Source organism: Globicephala melas, chromosome 14 (genome assembly GCF_963455315.2).
Source record: "Globicephala melas chromosome 14, mGloMel1.2, whole genome shotgun sequence".
Classification (NCBI taxonomy): domain Eukaryota; kingdom Metazoa; phylum Chordata; class Mammalia; order Artiodactyla; family Delphinidae; genus Globicephala; species Globicephala melas.
The window spans coordinates 74082610-74104103 of NC_083327.1; the positions used below are offsets into that span (position 1 = coordinate 74082610).

At 44.9% G+C, this 21494-nt stretch overlaps 1 protein-coding gene across 1 annotated transcript in view; it reads left to right on the top strand.

The window, feature by feature from the left end:
• AKAP12 (A-kinase anchoring protein 12) overlaps window positions 1-21494 on the top strand; it is a 103195-nt gene that overhangs the window by 77972 nt on the left and 3729 nt on the right. The window contains exon 4 of the mRNA XM_030853158.2: window positions 16449-21432. Coding sequence (XP_030709018.1) covers window positions 16449-21424 — 4976 coding nt within the window. The 3' untranslated portion in view covers window positions 21425-21432. The remainder of the gene's footprint in view (window positions 1-16448; window positions 21433-21494) is intronic.

Here is a 21494-nt window from a genome sequence, read left to right on the forward strand (position 1 = left end):
ACTCAGAGCCCCTCTTGCTTGTCATGTGATCTTCTCATGCTGATGTACTGTAGCCTGACTACTTAGGAACCTGCCTGTTTTCTCCTCCTTTCTGCCTTTTGCCCCCATCAAAATTCAACTCCATTTGCTAATTTAGGTTTATAAGACCAGCTCTTCTCTAAATATTTGAGATCTTTGTTCTCCAAATACATGTTTTCTTAAAACGGCAGCATAGAATTTCTAGGACTTAAAATTTTTCTCCGTATCTCTCACGTCCTATAGATGAGCTTGTTTACTTTGAAATTTCCTTAAAATTCCTTCCCCAAGTTAACTCAACTTGCCTTTCTACCCTGTACGTAGCGTGAAAATTTACACGATACCTAGAAAGTATTATTAGACTACACAAAACTTAAAAATTAAAAACACAAAATTCATTTTTTCCCCAGATCATTAATTTTTCTATGAATGAGATACATAAATGCTCAACCCTGAGATAACCTGCCTGGGGGCGTGGTTTGTGCGGTGTCACAGCTGGGGGTGGGGCTTCTATGATCATGACTTTTTCCAGGTGCTTTTTGTGTACAGTGTAATCTTTATTATATTCACTATTTGATGAGTTTAGCACATGCTCAGTTTCTTATGGGAAAGGAAGGTGATCCTTTTTAAGCAGAAGTTAACAAACTTGAGATACTTGGGGGCTTTAAAAAATTGGTTCAGATAATCCTAATGGGATGCTACATGAATGGAAACAGTTGCAAGGGCTGTCTGATTTTTAAGGCAGCTTTAAATAATTGGGTCAATTGCCTTCTGAGTTTTATTACAATGTTGGTATGAAGGATGTGGCAAAATATTGCGTTTTTTCCTGGTAAAAAGAACATGTGCAGAAAATCTTAAACTCCAAAAGGTTCATAGCAAATAAACATTTCATAATGGAAGAAGTAAAAATTAAAAAGGAGTTTCAACCGTCTTTTTTTTTTTTCCTCTGCAAGTTATTCTGATGAGGAAGATTTACAATCAATAGTCTTTAAATAACTGGTCAGAATCTTGAAAAGCAATGAAGGCTTTTAAAATTGGCATTCAGGATTAATTGAATAGCAAAGGTTTTTGTAACTTCGGGATTGCTCATTTAAATAATGTAGGAGAGGGACTTCCCTGACGGTTCAGTGGTTAGAACCCCTCGCTGCCAATGCAGGGGGCCTGGGTTCCATCCCTGGTAGGGGAACTAGATCCCCCCATGCTGCAACTAAGAGCCTGAATGCCACAACTAAAGATCCCGCATGCAGCAACTAAAATCCAGCGTAGCCTAAATAAATAAATAAAAATATTTTTTAAATAATATAGGAGAAAGTTATTCTCGGCTGCTTTAGTAGGACTGCCTTACGTGAGAATGTGTTTCAGTTTCACAATTAATAGGAAGGGAGCAGGATTGATGACATTTTTGTAGAACTGCTTAGGAATGAGTTTTCATTTTGTGAAGCACGGAAAGCTGTCACCTAATACTGACCATTATTCTCCCCTCCTCAGACCCTGTGCGCACAACCCCCTGAAGTGAACACAGCAGACCTTCAAGTAGGAGATGGTCGATTATTCACATCACATTCTGTTGCCTTTCCTGAAGTCTTTCCCTCACATCATGTTAGCAGTAGCTTAGTTTAAGAACTAGAAAATAAGTGATTGGACACGATGATGAAAGAGGTATCCCCCCCCACCCCTGTATCAGTGGCATGCCAGCAAAAAAAACAAAAAAACGCCACCTTTTTGAATTAGGAAAATCTCTTTCCTGTTTTCCCTAACTCACACAGTATTGAGACAAATATAGAGTTATCATGAGGAATTAGGGCAACAGTATTCTTTATGTCTAAAGTAAACTGGGAAGAAAGAATCCTCCAATATTCACAAAAGTTCTAGATGATTGATAATGCACTTCTTTATGCAAATCACTTTACAAGATTAAAAAAATCCCCCCCCCCACATGGCTGCTTCTCTCTGCTGTGCAGGCAGACTAGTTATCAAGGGATTTGTGAGACCTGAAATTAATACCCTCACAACTCTGGCCCAGTAACTGCCGTGTACCGAGTGCCCACTCTGAGGTGGCCATTATCATGATTTCCCACAAAAATCCTGCAAAAAGTGGTTTTTGTAACCCCCTTTTTAACATGAAAACTAAGTTTCTCTGTGTTCCACAGCTACTAAGAAGCACAGCTGTGGGCTTCCCTGGTGGCGCAGTGGTTGAGAGTCCGCCTGCCAATGCAGGCGACACAGGTTCGTGCCCCGGTCCGGGAAGATCCCACCTGCCGCGGAGCGGCTGGGCCCATGAGCCATGGCCCCTGAGCCTGTGCGTCCGGAGCCTGTGCTCCGCAACGGGAGAGGCCACAACAGTGAGAGGCCCGCGTACCGCAAAAAAAAAAAAAAAGCACAGCTGTAGAATAGCTTGTAAAGGACCTCTTTCTCGTTGTGTAACGGATGCTGATTTGACTTCGTGGTGCCCACAGTTTTACGTGCCTGCCCAGGTGTATAAGCGACCACGGGACGTCACTGTCAAGGCCAGGGCCGACGATGAGCATCACCTGTATGCTCCTGTGTGGGGTTCTGCTTCTCTGAGTTTCAACCCCAGTTACACGTCTCCCCTTGGAGGTTTCGTGGTTGATCAGAATGAGAATAGTTGGTTGGGTGTGTAAGATATAGAGATGGATTTAGAATGTGGAGAATTCCTGGAAAAATTTCAGGGCAACGCTGCAAATCATGGGGGAAAGTTAACCAGTTCCAGATGTCACAGCAAGCAGCCCCAATTTGCGTGGGGAACGGAGAGCATGGGTTATACTAAGCCGAAAAAAAGAATCAATGTTATAGCTGTTTACAATATTGCACTTTTTATTTGACAAACATATCTAAGTTTGGATAAAAACATTAACATTTTGTAATCTATAATATGACATGTTCCTTAAAGGTTTTTTTTTTTCTTTTAAACCTCTAAAGTAAAAGAAAACAAGTCATACTTTTATCTCTTAATCTCTGAGTATTTGGAAGAGTGAGAAAAGAATGCTGATCTTGCAGCTTTTGGACCCACAAATGGTTGCATTTTGTGGAGCTTGGGAGCAGGGTGTCTGCATGGGAAGCAGGGTTCAGTACAGGACCTTTAACCTCTTGTGATCATGGACCCTTTGGGACTTGGAAGGTGGAGGATTATGAAATTATTCACAGGGAAAATGTATATTCGCCCATACTCATAGATCTCCTGTGCTTGATTTTATAAATTGGCATTGACTGGACATTTATCTGCAGATAAGCATAGTTTAGTAGACAATAACACCGAAAAAGGAAAAGCTTTGACAATTCTCTTCCAAAGTGGAATTTCTGTCCACGAAATGCTTTCAAGTTTTGGTTTCTTTCGACGCTACTGAAGATATAACTATTCGTATATTTTCACAGTTATTTGTCTTCATTAATGTTCTGCTGTAGTTTTTTTTAGCCTTGGAAGGGCTTGTTAAGCTGTTCAAAACATTAAACAACTCATAGGTTATTACTGTTACAGATATGCTATAAGTTTTCCTATTATGTAGTACCTAAGGATAGTTTATACTTTTAAAAGTAAAAATATAGGGGCAGAAAGTATGTACTACCAGCTGTCATTTTTCTTCTCCGTTTCACTTTCCACACTTTTTTCTTTAAGGAGACCTTTCGGGACTTCCCTGGCGGTCCAGTGGTTAAGACTCCGCACTTCCACTGCCTGGGGCCAGGGTTCGATCCCTGGTTGGGGAACTAAGATCCCACAAGCGGCGCAGTGTGACTAAAAAAAGAAAAGAAAAGGAGACCTTTCATTTGTCTTAGAAAAACATAAAGACAAACAAAAAGCTTATTCAAAGTCTTTGATAAAACTTCAGAAGCTGCACCATCGCTTCACCCGTCACTCGCCTTTATCTTTTCTGCATCTATAACGCTGTATGTCCACCCTAAAGAGGCTCCTTCTGGGGCATATGCAGAAAATTAAGTGAGTGAAAGCACTTCCTATGTCATTTTTAAATCATCTTTTTCTTTTCCAAGTAATGTTTCCAACGTAGTAACACTCAGTCACAAAGGCATATGACTAGAATCTCCTCCCAGAAAAAGGGACTAGAAATATTTGGTTTCTATGTTGATGTTTATTTACGAAGCAAGACTTATGATGTTGATGCCACTAACGGTTTTAGGGGAAAACCATGTTGACACAAATCACGTGTCCAGGTAAGACTATGTTTAGGGTGCTGCCGATGAGTGTGGGGATCCTTGCAAGAACTGTAGTATTTTCTTGCCCTTTGAAGTGTCTGCGGGGTGGGGAGAGGACCAGTGACAGAGCAGGACTGCATGGAGATGAAGCATTTGCTGGTTCCGCCTCCTAGAGCTTTCCCAGTTGACACATTGACCGACTCCCTCTCCCAACCTTTTGGCCATTTTTGATGACTGGCGAGAACGTGGAGTTTCTAGGTAAACCGCAGCATCACTGAATATGTGAGCACTGTGTTTGGACTTTATGGGTATCTGAGAAACTTGCAGGATTAATAGCAGCGTTCTGCAAAATGGCTGGATAATTCAAAGCCCCACATGCGGGATAATTATACATTGTATCAGAAAGGCCCACCCTAAACCAGTTATTTTGTGGAAGGTCTTTTTGGATGCCAAGAAAGTGCATCCCCAAATCAGTGATGCTTAGATGATGAAGCTTTTTGATTTTCCTCTTCCTATCCAACTGGACAAATCTAAGGCAGACAGCAATTCCATAGGGAGCTGATGTGTCAGATTAGAGCAGAGCAGGTTTTAAAGTCATTTAAAAGTAAACGTATTAATGAAATGCTTGTAAGTGTGGTTGTGAGTAGATTCTGCTATGCTAAGTCTGAACAGGTGAACACTGGACTATCTTCCCCGAAAGCCGTCTCCACCATTATTATCTGCTTCCTGTCACTCATCTGCTTCTTCCACTCCCAACAGCTGGACCTGCTGGCGTGGTCCGCCCCTCCCTACCACCCCACGTTTTTTGTTGTTTTTTTTTTTTGCGCTACGCGGGCCTCTCACTGTTGGTAGCCTCTCCCGTTGCGGAGCACAGGCTCCGGACGCGCAGGCTCAGCGGCCATGGCTCACGGGCCCAGCCGCTCCGCGGCAGGTGGGATCTTCCCGGACCGGGGCACGAACCCGCGTCCCCTGCATCGGCAGGCGGACTCTCAACCACTGCGCCAGCAGGGAAGCCCCACCCCACATTTTTTGGCTGTTATTCTTTTTTCTTTTTTTTTTTTTGATAAGTTGATTATAATTTCATGGATTATAAGCTGTATTGTTACATTTTTACACTGATATTTATTTATTTATCTGTTCTTTTATGCGTTTAACAGCCTCCTTGTTTGCTCACCAAGCTGAGATCTTTGAACTCACTTAGAACCTGCATGCAGACAGCTCATAGAAACACCTTTAAAGAGCTTTCTGCTAACCACAAACTGGAACGTGGGTGGGACGGATGATGGTCTGGGAGTCTCCGCCTTCAGCCGGAACCTGGGAAATGTGGGGTGATTTTGCTGTACTGTATACAGCTGGGCTGGGAAAGCAGGGAAGGGGAGGAAGGGAGTTCCAGACAGAAAGTAGAGCTCATCTACGTGTGACCTTAACTTGGTCCAAAATCCGGGAAAAGGATCTAGATCTGGGTGCAAATAAACAAGAAGAGAGCAGACAGGGAGCTAACTCAGAATGCCCATTTTCCCCCTTGAAGTGTTTATGCTGGGAGTCGAAGAGGTAAAAACAGGTGTGATATGACTTCACAGAACTTGAAAGAGCACCTAAACTTCATGTATTGATGGGTTTCTGCAGCGTCTTGTGGTGCTGAAGGTCTAGGAGTGTCTCAAGGCTGCCAGGAGAGCTGAAGGCTGCTCAAGACTGCCCTCTTCTGTTCAAAAACTCCTTCCCGGGTGTGGGCAATGGCTTTATACATGTGAGTGTGATAATGAAAAACTGGACCAACATAAATTGTCTAAAAACAAGGGGACATAAAAAGAAATTATGCAACCAGTATGTCATAGTTGTGAAGACTATTAGATAATTTATCCAGAAGAAAATACAGATATTAATAGCCGTCATCACTGGACATAGTCTTTATGGATGTTACTCCCAATTTTCTGTATTTTTAAATCTTCTGCAATTCATATAGATCACTGTTGGAATTGGTAAAAAGTAATTAAAAGCAAGTATTTCTGTTCTGAGGAAAACGTGAAGCAAAAAAAAAAAAAAGCCGTTCTAATGGCTTTTGTTTTATTTTTATTCTAGACTGCCAGTTGATGTTTTACCCTCCTAACTAGCCTTTGCTAGTAGCGGAGGGGACCTATGTTACAGGTGAGGGCACTGAGAACAGAAACTTCAAGAGATGTGCCCAAGGGCCCAGTGCTATTAGGTGGTGCAGATGAAATTTAAACACCAGTCTGTCTCTAGAACTTCTGGTCTTTAATCTTCTTCCTTTCTACCTGAATTCTGTCTCTTCTTTGAGGGGTAGGGGAAGAGTTTTTCTGTTATTTAATTCATTGGTAAAAATTTGTTTTATGGTATATAATGTGAGGCAAAGAGCCGCTAAAATCAGGTAGGGTGAATCGTTACCGTCTCCATTTTTGTTGTTCTCTATATTTTCATTAGTCATCTGCACTCGTTCATTCTTCTGATTGTTTAAAACAATAACTTCAAACTTAGAGGAAGTAACAAAAATAAAAATGGTACAGGGCACATCATGTACTCTTCACCTAGATTCACTTCTTAACATTTGCCTCATTTGTTTCATTATTTACTCTCTCGCTCTATGTTGGAAAACAAAACAAAATAAAAAACCAATATACAGGTTCCTGTTATGTCTTATGTAGGCATGAGATGTGGAGCTTTCTGAATCATCTGAGGAAAGGTTATGTACATCATGGTCCTTCACTCTTAAATGCTTCAGTGTGTGTTTCCTAAGAATAGAGATATTTCCTTTCATAATCATAGTACCGTTATCAATGTCAGATATTTACCTTATCACAATACTTATTTTATAATCTACCATTCTTTTTTCCATCTTGTCAGTTATCTAATAAGGTCCTTCTTAGCATTCTCCCCTTGCACTGCAAGAGCCGTCCTCAGGTCAGGTATTACATCATAATCTGTTTAGCCTCTTAATCTGGAACATCTGTATAACCTTTGTCTTTTAGATATTGGCATGTTCCAAGCATATAGTTCTTTTCCCATTTCTACCACATTCCTTATTTTGTGTTTGTTTTCTCCTAATTGAATTTAGGTTGTGCATTCTTAGCCGCAGATGACATTGTTTCCTTCTCAAGGTATTGTACACAATGTCCATCTGTCCCTCGTAGGTTGATGTTGAGCTGTTCGATTTCACCACCCTTTCGACTATTAGGCATGTAAGTATCCAGCCCAACTCCCCCCCTCCCCCATTTAGCGCCCATTGATTCTTATTTATTTATTTATTTATTTACGGCCGAGTTGGGTCTTCGTGGCTACATGCGGACTTTCTCTAGTTGCGGCGAGTGGGGCTACTCTTCGTTGCAGTGCAGTGGCTTCTCTTGTTGCAGACCACAGGCTCTAGGGCTCGTGGGCTTCAGGAGTTGCGGCACGCGGGCTCAGTAGTTGTGGCGCACGGGCTTAGTTGCTCCGCGGCATGTTGCTCCACGGGATCTTCCCGGACCAAGGATTGAACCCGTGTCCCCTGCATTGGCAGGCGGATTCTTAACCACTGCACCACCAGGGAAGTCCAGCACCCATTGATTCTTGCTTTTATCCAGTCTTTACCTTGACAAAGTGACAAAATGATGGTCAGGTGATCTTACAACATTTTTAAAAATTTTTTTATTGAAGTAGAGTTGATGTACAATGTTATATAAGTTACAGGTGTACTCAGGTGATCTTTTGAATCATTATCTTTGAGTGGGCGTATAGGATATATGTGTTATTTCTTTTTTTAAAGCATGACTGTAACCATGAAAAAACGCTTTTTACACTGAAATAGAATTTGAATTGCTGTCCACATCAGACATATAGCAATTTTTCTCTTAAGTGTAGGTGTTGACATGTCTAAATAATTTTCCTTGTCATAAGTGGCATTTACAAATTGTAAAGTTACAGTGTTTGGAGAATAAGAATTTTAATGCTTTGAGAGTACATGGAGTTTATTTTTCTTTTACCATTTTGTAAAACGCAGACTTTATTTCTTAGAGCAGTTTTAGGGTCACAGCAAGAAAGAGTGGAAAGTACAGTTCCTATACACTCCCTAACCCCACACATGCCTAGCCTCTCCCACTATCAGCGTCCCACACCAGAGCGGTACATTTGTTGCCATCCATGAGCCTACGCTGACATCGTTATCACTCAAAGTCGATAGTTTACATTGGTGTGGGTTCGTTTACATTGGTTCACTCTTGGTGGTGTACATTCTGTGGGTTTGAACAAATGTATAATGACATGTATCTAGAGTATCATGCAGAGTATTTCACCGTCCTAAAAAGTCCTCCCTGCTCTGCCTGTGCATCCCTCCCACCTCCCTACCCCCGTAACACTGATCTTTTTATTGTCTCCACAGTTGTGCGTTTTCCAGAATGCCGTGGAGTTGCAATCGTACAGTATGTAGCCTTTTCAGTTCGGCTTCTTTCACTTAGCCATATGCGCTTGTTAAGGCTCCTCCATGTCTTCACGATTTGCTAGCTTGTCTTTAGTGCTGAATAATATTTTATTGCCTGGATATACCACCATAGTTTATTTATCCATTCACCTATGAAGATTGGTTGCTTCCGAGTTTTTGCAATTGTGAGTAAAGCTGCTATAAACATCCATGTGTGGGTTCTTGTGTGGACATGTTTTCAACTCATACCAAATGTGGGTATGAGTAAATACCAAGAATATTTAGGGAAAAACCAAGGAGCATAATTGCTGGATCAGATGGTAAGAGTGTGTTTGGTTTTGCAAGAAACTGCCCCACTGTCTTCCCAAGTGGCTATACCGTTTTGCATTTCCCACATACAACCATGTTTGAAGTCAGTTTATTCCCCTGTAAACCAGCTGGGGGGACCAGGTGACCTCTGCTTTCCAGCTCTAAGGCTCTATGATTGGAGATGATAGCTTCGTAATGGGAACCCAGTTCTTATTCTAATACTTAGGAAGTTAAAGTACCTACAAACAAACCCACCCAGGCACAGGTGCCTGCCATGCCCTGGGCCACTGATAGGCAACGCGGGTTTTGGATCAACTACTCGATGGAATGTTGTGCGGATAAGAGAGGCAGTACAGGAACGCTGCGGCAGTGAGGTTTGGCCGCCTTTGGCCAGGGAGGTTTGGCTAGTTTCCGGCATCTAGTGTGCTTCGCCTGGAAGAGGGGCCCCTGGGGGTGATGTTCAGGGCCTCCTGGCTTTCCCTTGCAGGCTGACGAGGAGGCTGAGCCCTCTGAGACGTGCGCGACTCTCCCAGGGGCGTCTCCATGCAGCGATGGGGCAGCCGGCAGAGGAAGGCTGGGGCCTCCGGGGCCTCTGTCGGATTGCCCCTGCCGGCCAGCGGCGCGCGCCAGGCCCTGGTGGAGTATCCTCTGCTGTGAGTAGCGTGCGCCCCCAGCGGCGGTTCGCCCCGGGGCCTGGCGGGCCGGATCGCCGGGAGCGCCCCCTGAAGTGTCAGTTAGATGGGTGTGTGGGTTTCCATCCTTCCTCCTTTCCCTTGCTTTCATCACCCTGCCGGCACAGGAGCGCGCAGGGTGGGTGGGGGGGTGTTAGGGAGGGACACCACAGGACACCATGCCCAGGGCTGCAGAGCCACCCTCTGGGCTCCATACGGTTCGCTGAGGCCCGTGGAGCATGTGCCCGAACCCTGCGCTCTCCGAGCCAGCACCTCGCCCGGAAACTGAAAAACAGAACCGCAGCTCAAGGGAGGCCCTAGGCTGCACGTCGCTTCTTGCCAGAAAGAGGCACATCGGGAAGACAATGACCTAGAAGGAGGGGCGTGAGGATTGGGATAGAGATTGTGCGGGCTGGGGTCACCTGGGAAGGTCTTTGCCCGGCAGGCGGGAGAGGTAGAAAACGATACAGGCCTCGAAAAATCACAAGGATTTAGCCAAGACCAGAAAGTCGCCCCCCACCCCTCCCCAAGAGCCCAGAGACAGGCGAGCAAAATGGGGGATGCAGAACAGGACGGAGCAGGCCTTGCTACTTGGGCTGCAGCACGCCGAGCGCCTGGCCCATTCATCGGAAACGAGGCTGAAAAAAAAGGATCTAAGTTTCACTACCTGCGGGTTCCCAGCTGAGTGGGTAGCCACGTGGTCGCACGTGGTTTGAGGCAGGTTACAGACCTCTAAAGTGCAAGTGTGCGATCAAAGTTGGCTTATTTTTATTGGAGTATAGTTGATTTACAATGTTGTGTTAGTTTCAGGTATACAGCAAAGTGAATCAGTTATACATATGCATATATCCGATAAAAAAAATTTTTTTTTAAGTTGGCTTATATGTTAGAATGTAATTTAGACAGCCTTGGCTGCCAGGTTAGTAGTGTAGAAGACACTCCCCTAGATGCTGGAACGCTTAGGGATGTTTGGTAGCTAGCTGCATGGTGTGATCCAAGGGGTATTTTAGGAAACAGGGCCTCTCTGTAAGGTCTGTACAGGTCTAGCTGGTACAGAAGGCAAGTGGAAATTAGGGCTGAGTTGGGTTTGTCCAGCCTTGTGCACAAAGCACAAAGGCGCCATCTGGGCCCGCGGGGGCCTTGCCCAGTCTGGAAGATTGTTCTGACAATAGTAGCTCCTAGGATTACTTAGGTAAAAAGAGACTGCAGACCAGTTGACCAGTTAGGATTTTAAATTTTCCTGTGATCTTAAATACTTTTCTTTTTTAATGGGTTCAGCCGTATAACACTCTAAAGAGAACATCTGGATATTGCTAAGCTATAAGGAACCACCAGTAGTTGTTTTGTGATACCAGTTAGCAGCTGTTCAGCTTTGTGTCCCGAGCTTTGACTGTAAACATTCCAGTCATCCCAGAGTTTTATAAAAGGTGTTTCAAATTGAAACACAGATTTAGGAGCCTGGAGGGGAAACGGGGGAAATGGTGTGTTACACCTACTTTCTCCTACTATGTTAGCAAAACGTCTCTGCATTTTCTAATGGTTTCTAGAGAGGTTAGTTAATGAGTGTTTTTACCTCCTGCTTGCTGGCAGGAAATTTAATTTTTATATGTGTGCATTACTAGTAAATTTATAGTAGAATAGAGTTTACTTTTGGGCTTTGACTTTTTCCTCTAGTGTATTTCCAATGATATCATCCATCTTTAAAAACAAGAAGGTCACATCTCTTGTGTTGCATTAGAAGTGTTTGCAGAAAGTTCTCTGAAGAGTATGCTTTTATAATTGGGAAAATTTGTAAAGTATTTCATCGAAATGCACTTAACTTCAAGAAACCCTTAGACTTAACTGTATAAACTGGATTATAATAGGAACAAATGGAAACTTATGGCATATTTTTTTTCACACACACTGTATTTTATTTTTACAAGAGATAAATAAACAGCATATTCTTATTTCAGAAGTTTATACATACTTTTAAATAAATAATGGGGAGAGAGTGTTCCCAGAAGGAAAGGAATGTCAGGGTTGGATACTCTGAACAGTCTATCACATATGTCTGAATTTTTCTTTCTCTTGGGATATTTGCCTCAGTATTTAATGTGGGTTGTAATTTTTCCTTTATTTTTTAAAAATAAATTTATTTCGTTTTGGCTGCGTTGGGTCTTTTTTTAAAATTAATTAATTTAATTTTGGCTGCATTGGGTCTTCGTTGCTGGGCAGGGGCTTTCTCTTGTTGTGGCGAGTGGGGCTACTCTTCTTTGCAGTGCGCGGGCTTCTCATTGCAGTGGCTTTTCATGTGGCGGAGCATGGGCTCTAGCCGCGCAGGTTTCAGTAGTTGTGGCACGCAGGCTCAGTAGTTGTGGTGCAAGGGCTTAGTTGCTCCGCGGCATGTGGGGTCTTCCGGGACCAGGGATCGAACCCATGTCCCCTGCATTGGTAGGCGGATTCTTAACCACTGCACCACCAGGGAAGTCCTCCTTTATTGTTTATAAAGTCTAAAGTTGGTCACAAATGTGTATTTCAAAGTGATTTTTTTTATCACCTGGGGAGCTTTTCCCCCAAAATTTATTTATGAAAAATTTTAAGATATAAAAAGTTGAAAGAAAAGTGTATATTAGACATGTATATTTATCTAGATTGTATAATTAATGTTTTACCATAATTGCCTTCTCACATATCTCTTCAACTATCCATCCTTGTATCTGTTCATGAGTCCGTCTTACTTCTCTTTTATGCATTTCAAAGTAAGCTGCAGGCATCAGTATGCTTCACCGCTAAACACTTCAGCATGCATGTTATTAACTAGAGTTCAGTGTTTGGTTCTCAAATTGATTTTTTTAAAAAAGGAAAGGAAAAATTTCCCTTTAAGAAGCATACTTGAAAGTAATCAAGTTGGTTTTTCTTCAAACCTTCTTTATCTAAAATGTTCAGTTTGGGGGGCTTCCCTGGTGGCGCAGTGGTTAAGAATCTGCCTGCCAGTGTGGGAGACGTAGGTTCTAACCTTAGTCCAGGAAGAGCCCACATGCCGCGGAGCAACTAAAGCCTGTGCACCACAACTACTCGGCCTGCGCTCTAGAGTCGGCAAGCCACAACTACTGAAGCCCGTGTGCCACAACTACTGAATCCCACACTCCTAGAGCCTGTGCTCCGCAACAAGAGAAACCACTGCAATGAGAAGCCCGTGTACTGCAACGAAGAGTAGCCCCCACTCACCGCAACTAGAGAAAGGCCACGGGCAGCAACGAAGACCCAACGCAGCCAAAAATAAATAAATTAATAAATGAATTTTTAAAAAAAATATTCAGTTTGGGGAGTTCCCTGGTTGCCTAGTGGTTAGGAGTCCGAGCTTTCACTGGCGTGGCCTGGGTTCAATCCCTGTTCGGGGAACTGAGATCCCGCAAGCCTTGTGGCGAGGCCAAAAAAATATATAAATGTTCAGTTCGGTTTTATTATTATTATTTTTTAATGCTACCTTAGATGCTGATATCAGTTAGAAAAAAATGAAAATTGGCTGAAACTCCCAAAACTCTTACAGAGACAGCTACGCACTGTCACCAAAGCCGAGGCCCCGCCCAGCCCTGTAAGTACGTGGGTAGCGTTAGAGCGCCTCCTCAGTATCCTTCCTTCCTCTCTGCAGAAGAGGAGGTCCAGATGGTCACAGGTTTTATCTGTGATTATCCATAAATCTGGTAACGTTAGAAAAGAAAAAGGAAGGGGCAAAGGACTTTAGGTTGATTTCTAGCACAGTACAAGGCATGTTCAAACAGGGCTCTGCACGCGGGCTCTGGTCTTCACTTGGGTGGTACTTTGGACAGCTTTTCAGTGAACTTTCTAGGCTTCGCTTTCAAAATGAAACCCAATAAATAGTAAAATGGAAATTTGTAGACATAGGTTTGTAATATTTCACATAAAGTATAAAATTATTTTCTTGGAGGAATTTATGGATTTGGATATGCACATGGTTTCTGTATTTCCACATTGTTCTGTATTTCAAATACTTATTGCCACGTTCTAAGCACTGGTATTGGAACTGGTTATAATTATTAAGCTTCATTTTGTGCAGCAGGCATTAAGTATGTTGTTCCAACATTATTGGGACCTTTTTGTGCGTCAGTTTTAATTGACCTTTTTGTTTATTACAGAAAGCAATACTAAATAGAAAATGAAAAAATTCAGATAAGCAAAACTAAACTATATCACATTCCCATCCTCCAGAAGTCGTATGTGAGGGGTGTGTGTGTGAGAGAGAGAGAGAGAGAGAAAGAGAGAGAGAGAGAGAGAGAGACAGTGATGCTCTGCATTTTCAAGGCTGAACGGCTGTTTGCTGGAGCCTAGAGAGAGAGGGAGAGAGAGAGAGAGTTTTTAAACCAAAATGAGGTCATAGTACATACACTGTTTGGTAACCTGCTTTTCTTCAGTCAAAATTTCTACCCTTTCATTTTGGTAAGAATTCATCTTCTCTAATCTGACATCGAGTATCCCAAGTAGACCCAAAAATGTCATTAAGCTGCCTTGCCCTAACAAATACCAACCCAGGACCGTGCCTGGTGTCTCTGGTTGTTATGTTTCTTAAATTTTTAAATTTAGCACAGAATCCCACCCTTTATTAAATAACATTGACTTGCTTCTTTAACCCCCAAGTTTTAAAATTCAAACCTAAATTATAAAACAGAAACTAACACACCATTGTAAAGCAATTATACTGCAATAAACATGTTAAAAAAAAACACACAAAAAATTCAAACCCGGGCTTCCCTGGTGGCGCAGTGGTTGAGAGTCCGCCTGCTAATGCAGGGGACACAGGTTCGTGCCCCGGTCTGGGAAGATCCCACATGACGCGGAGCGGCTGGGCCCGTGAGCCATGGCCGCTGAGCCTGCGCGTCCGGAGCCTGTGCTCCGCAACGGGAGAGGCCCGCATACCGCAAAAAAAAACAGAAAAAAAATTCAAACCTAAAGAAAAATACAGTGAACACCCATATACACTTGACTTTATTCACCATTCACTGATACTTTACCACATTTTCTTTCTCCTCTAGCCGTACCCCGTCATTCTCTCCCCTTAAACTTTTTGAAAGTTACTTGCAGACAATCCATTTGTATTTATGTTGATTTTTGTCCTTTGCGACATTTATATTTCAGGCCAGGCTTCCATGTGGACTGTTGTCTGACTGTTTCCACACGATTCAATTCTGTTAAACATTTTTGTCAGGAGTACTGTGTAGCTGACTTATTGGCCTTCTCAGTGCCTCACATCATGAAGCATGATGACAGTTTTGTCCCATTATTGGAGATGTTAATTCTGATCGCTTGGTTAAGGTGGTGCCTGGCAGGTTTCTGCATTATAAAGGGAGTTGTTGCTTTTGAAACGAAGTAATCTGTGTGTTGATACTCTAAAACTGTAAGTGTGCTGGAAACCTTTCATCCCAAAGTTTTAGCATCTCTTGATTCTTGATTGAATGAGTTATTAGAATGGTGTTATTAGTAAACGTGGTTTTTCTAAGTCTACTGATGAACAGCCAACTAGGCTTTACCAAATAAGGCAACCGCTTAAGCTACAGCCAATTTCCTTGCTTTGCTTCCAAGTCTCATCTATTAAAAACTTTCCCCCTAATTCCTGTCTTTTTAAAATGTGTTTCTGAATAGCTGATTTTAATAGTGATATGACTAGTTCCAAATGCCTTCAGTCAGGCCCACATTCAAAAGAGTAACCTCACTGGCCATGAAACAGTGTTGCATTTATTTTATATAATGAGAAATTATTTTTATTTTTCTAAGCAATTGAAAAAGTTCAGTTCAGTTGACCCTACAGTTGAAGCGAATTAAAACATGGCTTTCTCCTCTCCAAATTAACTGCAAGCGAAAATCCACTTATATTATTTCCTTTAAGTTAATTGTTTGATGAATGATACAAATACGTGTTTAGAGACAGTGATGCTCTGCGTTTTCAAGGCTGAACGGCTGTTTGCTGTGGCCTAGGAAGAGCCTGGACAACTGTCTATAAAAGAACCGTTTTTCTTAACTCTCATCCTTAATAAATATGAATCTTGATGTGGTAGAATTCTAAATTCTAAAGAAATAGCCCTACGGATCAAAGTGCAAGTTATATCTAAATTCATTGATTGGCGTTTTTTCATAAGGAAGTATCCCCTACTCCTCACTTAATTTTTTGGTATCACTCTTTTATAATTGAAGTATAGTCGATTTACAATGTTGTATTTGTAGTGTCACTCTTGGTTCATAGATTCTATTTTTAGTCAATGTATTATAACCTATCATTGTTATTTTTTTACGCTTCAATGTTTGGCCAGCAGGAGCCCTTTCAAGCTGGCTCCTGTGTCCTTTGGATATGCCCCCCCCCCCCACACACAAGCTTTTGAGCACCCCCTTTTGTCGCAATAAAATGTTCCTTGTACTTTCCCTGACCTAGTCCAGAATTTCCCCAAGGAGCTCTGGTCGCCTTTGGGGACTTGTTGAAGAGGCCAGGTAGTTATCACATAGAATGCCCCTCCTTTAGATTTGTCTAGGTACTTATTTAGCTTAGTTTCTCTAACCCTATATTTCCTATAAAGTGGAAGTCATCTTTAAAGCTTGATGGATTCTAGATCCTAGGTGTGATGTGTGATTCCATTTTGCATACGCCGTCTGGTTGACCTACCCTTAGTGATGTTGTGGCCACTTACCTATAACTAATTTTTTGCCCAATCTATTGAGATTTACAGATACTGGTAAGACCGTTACCCGATCTTGGAACTGCCTGATGTTAAAGAAAGTATTCATTGGCCGTGTTTTTTAAATATTTAATTTTCTTGAATTGTAATCATTTTCAATCTTTTTCTTCCCCACCCCCACCCCCTCTTTTTTTTTTTTTTTTCTGTTAATAGTTGGACAGAGAGAGTCTGAAGATGTGACTGAAAGGGACTCAGACAAAGACATGGCTGCTAACTCAGCGGCGGTTCAAGACATCACGAAGGAGGGGCAGGAGGAAATGCCTGAGATGATGGAACAGATCCCTGCCTCAGAAAGCAGTGTAGACGAGCTGATGCAACCCGCTGATCCCCAGGCTAACGACGTAGGATTTAAGAAGGTGTTTAAGTTTGTCGGCTTCAAATTCACTGTGAGAAAGGATAAGACAGAGAAGTCTGACACTGTGCAGCTTCTCACCGTCAAAAAGGATGAAGGCGGAGGGCCAGGGGGGTCCGACGAGGCTGGTGACCGCCTGGAGCCCAGCCGGGAGACGGGGGACGCGACACCCACAGACACTGAACTCAAACAGTCCACAGAGAAGCCCGAAGAGACGCCCAGACACGAGCTGAGCCGCCCAGAAGTCTCCCTTCAGGCGGAGTCCAGTCCACCAGCCGAGGAAGGCAAAGATGAAGGAGAAGAAAAACAAGAGAAAGAACCCGCCAGATCTCCAGATTCTCCAACTAGTCCAGTGGCCAGCGAAACCGCATCACCCTTCAAAAAATTCTTCACTCAAGGTTGGGCCGGCTGGCGAAAAAAGACCAGTTTCAGGAAGCCTCGGGAGGATGAGCTGGAGGCTTCAGAGAAGAAAAAGGAACAAGAGGCAGAAAAGGCAGACACAGAAGAAAACGAGAAGACGGAAGATCTCTCCGAGCAGCCGTCCTCACAGGAGGCCCGTGAGAGCACCCAGGATGCCAGGCTGTCGGCCGAGTATGAAAAGGTGGAGCTGCCCCCCGAAGACCAAGGGCAAGCACCTCCCGAAGAGAAACCCGCCCCGTTAGCAACAGAAGTGTTCGATGAAAAAGTAGAGATTGTCGCGGAGGTCCACGTCAGCACTGCAGAGAAGGGCACGGAGGCGCAGAAAGCCGAGGTAGAAGAGGCAGTAGAGCCCTCGCCACCTGAGCGATCGCTTGAAACGGACGCCGACCTTCCGGACGCCGAGCCCCGGGAGGCGCTGCTGAAGATGCAGGAAGAGGCGGGCGCCCCCAGCGGGGACCACGCCCAGCCGGAGCTCTGCGCAGCCGCGAAAGCGCCTCCCACGCCCCCTGAGGGCGTTGCGGGGGAGGTGGAAGTGCCGTCCTCGCAGGAGAGAACTAAGGTGCAGGGAAGCCCTTTAAAGAAACTGTTCACTAGCAGCGGCTTAAAAAAGCTCTCTGGAAAGAAACAGAAAGGGAAAAGAGGAGGAGATGAGGAGTCCGGGGAGCAGCATCCAGCCTCAGCGGATTCTCCCGACAGCCCAGACGAACCCAAGGGTGAGAGCTCGGCCTCGTCCCCCGAAGAGCCCGAGGAGATCACGTGCCTGGAGAAAGGCGTGGCCGAGGCCCCCCAGGACGGGGAGACGGAGGAAGGGACCACTTCCGACGGAGAGAAGAAGAGGGAAGGTGTTACCCCCTGGGCATCTTTCAAAAAGATGGTGACACCCAAGAAACGCGTGAGAAGGCTCTCTGAAAGTGACAAGGAGGACGAAGTGGAAAAGGTTAAGAGCGCCACTCTGTCCTCCACGGAGAGCACCACCTCTGAAATGCAGGAGGAGGGGAAAGGAAACGGAGAGGAGCAGAAGCCGGAAGAGCCAAAGCGCAAGGTTGACACCTCCGTATCCTGGGAAGCTCTGATTTGTGTGGGGTCATCCAAGAAAAGAGCAAGGAAAGCATCCTCTTCTGACGACGAAGGGGGACCAAAACCCCCGGGAGGAGACAGCCAAAAACCAGAGGAAGCAGGGAGAGACAGGGAGTCGGGCCCAGACGCGCCCCCTGCCGGCTCCCAAGACCACGACCAACCCCCAGGAAGTTCCTCACCCGAGCAGGCCGGCAGCCCCTCCGAAGGGGAGGGGGTCTCCACCTGGGAGTCATTTAAAAGATTAGTCACCTCGAGGAAAAAACCGAAGTCAAAAGTGGAAGAGAAAAACGAAGACTTGGTAGCTGGGTCCAGCCTAGAATATTCAGCCTCAGATGCTGAGCTGGGGAAAGAAGAGTCTTGGGTTTCAATCAGGAAGTTTATTCCTGGGCGAAGGAAGAAAAGGCTGGATGGGAAACAAGAACAAGCGGTGATGGAAGATACGGGGCCAACGGAGGTCAACGAGGACGATTCGGACGTCCCAGCCGTGGTGCCTCTGTCCGAGTACGATGCGGTGGAAAGGGAGAAAACAGAAGCACAGCAGGCTCCGAAGAGCGAGGAGGGCCCCGAGCAGAAGGTGGCTGTCGACGTGTCGGAGGAGCTCAGTAAGAGTCTGGTTCACACCGTGACTGTGGCTGTCATGGACGGGACAAGGGCCGTTACTAGCATTGAAGAAAGGGCACCTTCCTGGATCTCTGCTTCGGTGACAGAACCTCTTGAACAAGCAGAAGACGAAGACAAGCCACCATCTGGGGAGGTGTTTGAAAAAGAAGTCGTTGCAGAGGAAATCCCCGTCGATACCAAAACGCTGCCAGAGAGCCAGGAGGCCGCTGATGACATAGTCACCAGCAAGGTGGAATTGACCCCTGAAGCTCTGACGGCCGCAGAAACCACAGAGGCGTTGTGTGCTGAAGAAGCCACAGAAGCCTCTGGTGCTGAAGAGACCACCGACATGGTTTCGGCTGTTTCCCAGTTAACCGACTTTCCAGATACCACCGAGGAAGCAACACCGGTTCAGGAGGTGGAGGGCAGCATGCCCGACATGGAAGCCCAGGCGAAGAGGACCCGAGAGGTGCTGCAGGCCGTTGCAGAAAAAGTTAAACAGGAATCACAGCTGCCTGACGCCAGAGGGCTAGATGACACCATCCAGACAACCCAGAAAGGACAAGCGAAAATACTGGAGCAGGTGGAGGAAGCAGAAGAGGATTCTTACGCACTCGATCAGAAGGAAGCAATGGATGGAGCACCCAGAGTACGTGTACAAGAAACGAAAACTGAGACTCTGACACAGGGGACCGCCATGGTACAGGCCACCCCGGAAAGCTTGGAAGAAATTCCTCCAGGCACAGAGAGTGCAGAGGCCAGGGAGCTTACAAGCACTTGTCCAGCTGAAACCGTGGCTGCAGTAAAACCAGAGACTGTCCCAGAACAGGCTGTTGCTCCTGACTCAGCTGAAACCCTCACAGACAGTGAGACCAATGGAAGCACCCCAGTAGCAGATTTTGAAGCTACAAATGTAAGCCAGCAGACCACGATCATGGAAATCGATGAAGATGGTGAGGTTCCATCCGGTACCCAATACCAGGTCACAGAAGGTGAGGCACTTCCTGAACTGAAAGAGATGCCTCCAGAACCTTCCAATTTTCAATCCCAGGAAGAAAAGCGTTCAAAAATGGAAGAGGTTCTAGAACGTACAGATAAAGAGGTAACAGTGGAAACTGTACCCATCCTTTCAAAGACTGAGGTGATTCAAGAGGCTGGCCGATGTGCTGATGAGGAAGCCAAAGAGGAACCATCTGTCGAAGGACTTGTGGTGTCCGCTGACACAGAAACAACCGAGAAAAAGATAACTGAAGTTGCCCTTGAGGATGAAGTTACGAAAAAAGCTGAGTTTCAAAAGAATGATGATCTCGAACTCCAGAGACCTGCTAAGTCTCTTCCAACCCCAGTGGAGAGAGAGAGGGTAGTTCAAGTGGAAAGGGACAAAACGGAATTAGAGCCAACTCAAGTAAATGAAGAGAAACTTGAGTGCAAACCAGCTGTTACCACATGTGAAGAGCTCAGTAAGCAACTGGTTCAGGCAGTGAATGTAACCGTCACAGACGGGGGAAAGGAAGTCATCAGTTTTGAAGGAAGTTCTCTGCCCGTTCACGAGGAAGAGGCATGCACAGAAATTCAAGTTCAGAGCTCTGAGGCACCATTAGCTCTAACAGCTGCAGCAGTGGGGGAGAAGGTCTTAGGAGAAGCTATCAAGATTTTAGAAACAGCGGAAACTTCGGAATCTGCAGAGGCACGTTTAGTACCGGAAGAAAAGTCCTCAGAAAAAGACGAAGGCTCTCCTGCTCAGCCAGGGGAAGACGCGGTGCCCACAGGGACTGAGTCTCAGGCCAAATCAATCCCGGTAATAGTATCTGTTACGCCTGAAAAAGGCATCAGCGCAGACCTGGAAGGAGATAAAACCACATCACAGAAATGGGAGTCAGATGGAGACGGTGAGCGGGCTGGTTGTCAGGAAGGCGGAGTAAGCAAAACAAGAGAGGAAGATTTAAAGGCTGAAGATGAGATTTTGAAACTTGAGACAGAGAGCTGCAAGCTTGTACAAAACGTAATTCAGACAGTTGTTGACCAGTTGGGGAGTACAGAAGAAGGGGCCTCTGCTTTTCAGACCCAGGCTCAACTGACGGAAGCCGACAGCCAGGAAGCTGGGCAGAAAATCGAGAAAGAAGAAAGCAAACTTCAGCCCTGCACGTTGGGTGAAACACAAACCATCGAAGCCAAAGAGGAGTCCCCGCTAAGTGCCAGGGAACACACACATCCAGATGTTTCCGGAGATGTGAATGAAGCTTTAGAGAAGATGGCGGCCACTAGGGTAGAAAGTTCCCCGGTAGATGGCCAGCAGCTTGAAGAGGTAGCTTCCCCATCCAAGGAGAAGAGAGAAGCCCCTGAAACAAAGTCTGTGCCAGAAGACGACGGTGGTGCCGGGTTTGGAGAAAGAACAGAGAAGTCACCGTTTGAATCCCGAGAAGATGAAAAAGGTGATGCTGCTGTTGACCCCGGGAACCAAACCTCAGCCCCGGAAGATGCTGAGGCATCAGGAGGCTCGACCAAAGAGTCTCCAGATACAATTGGACCCAAACTGAAAGAGAAGGGAGATGGCCAGGAAGTAGAATTTCAGGAAGAAAAAGTGCAGAGCGAGTCAGAAAAAGAGATCAAAACACAAACACAGGAGGAGACACAGGACCAAGAGAGAGCACCGGCAAAACCCGAGCCCACAGAATCCTAAAATGTCACGTAAGTAACTTCTCTTCCTTTGAAAGTAATTTTGCCCTCTTTTCTGTCATCTGGTGGCAGAT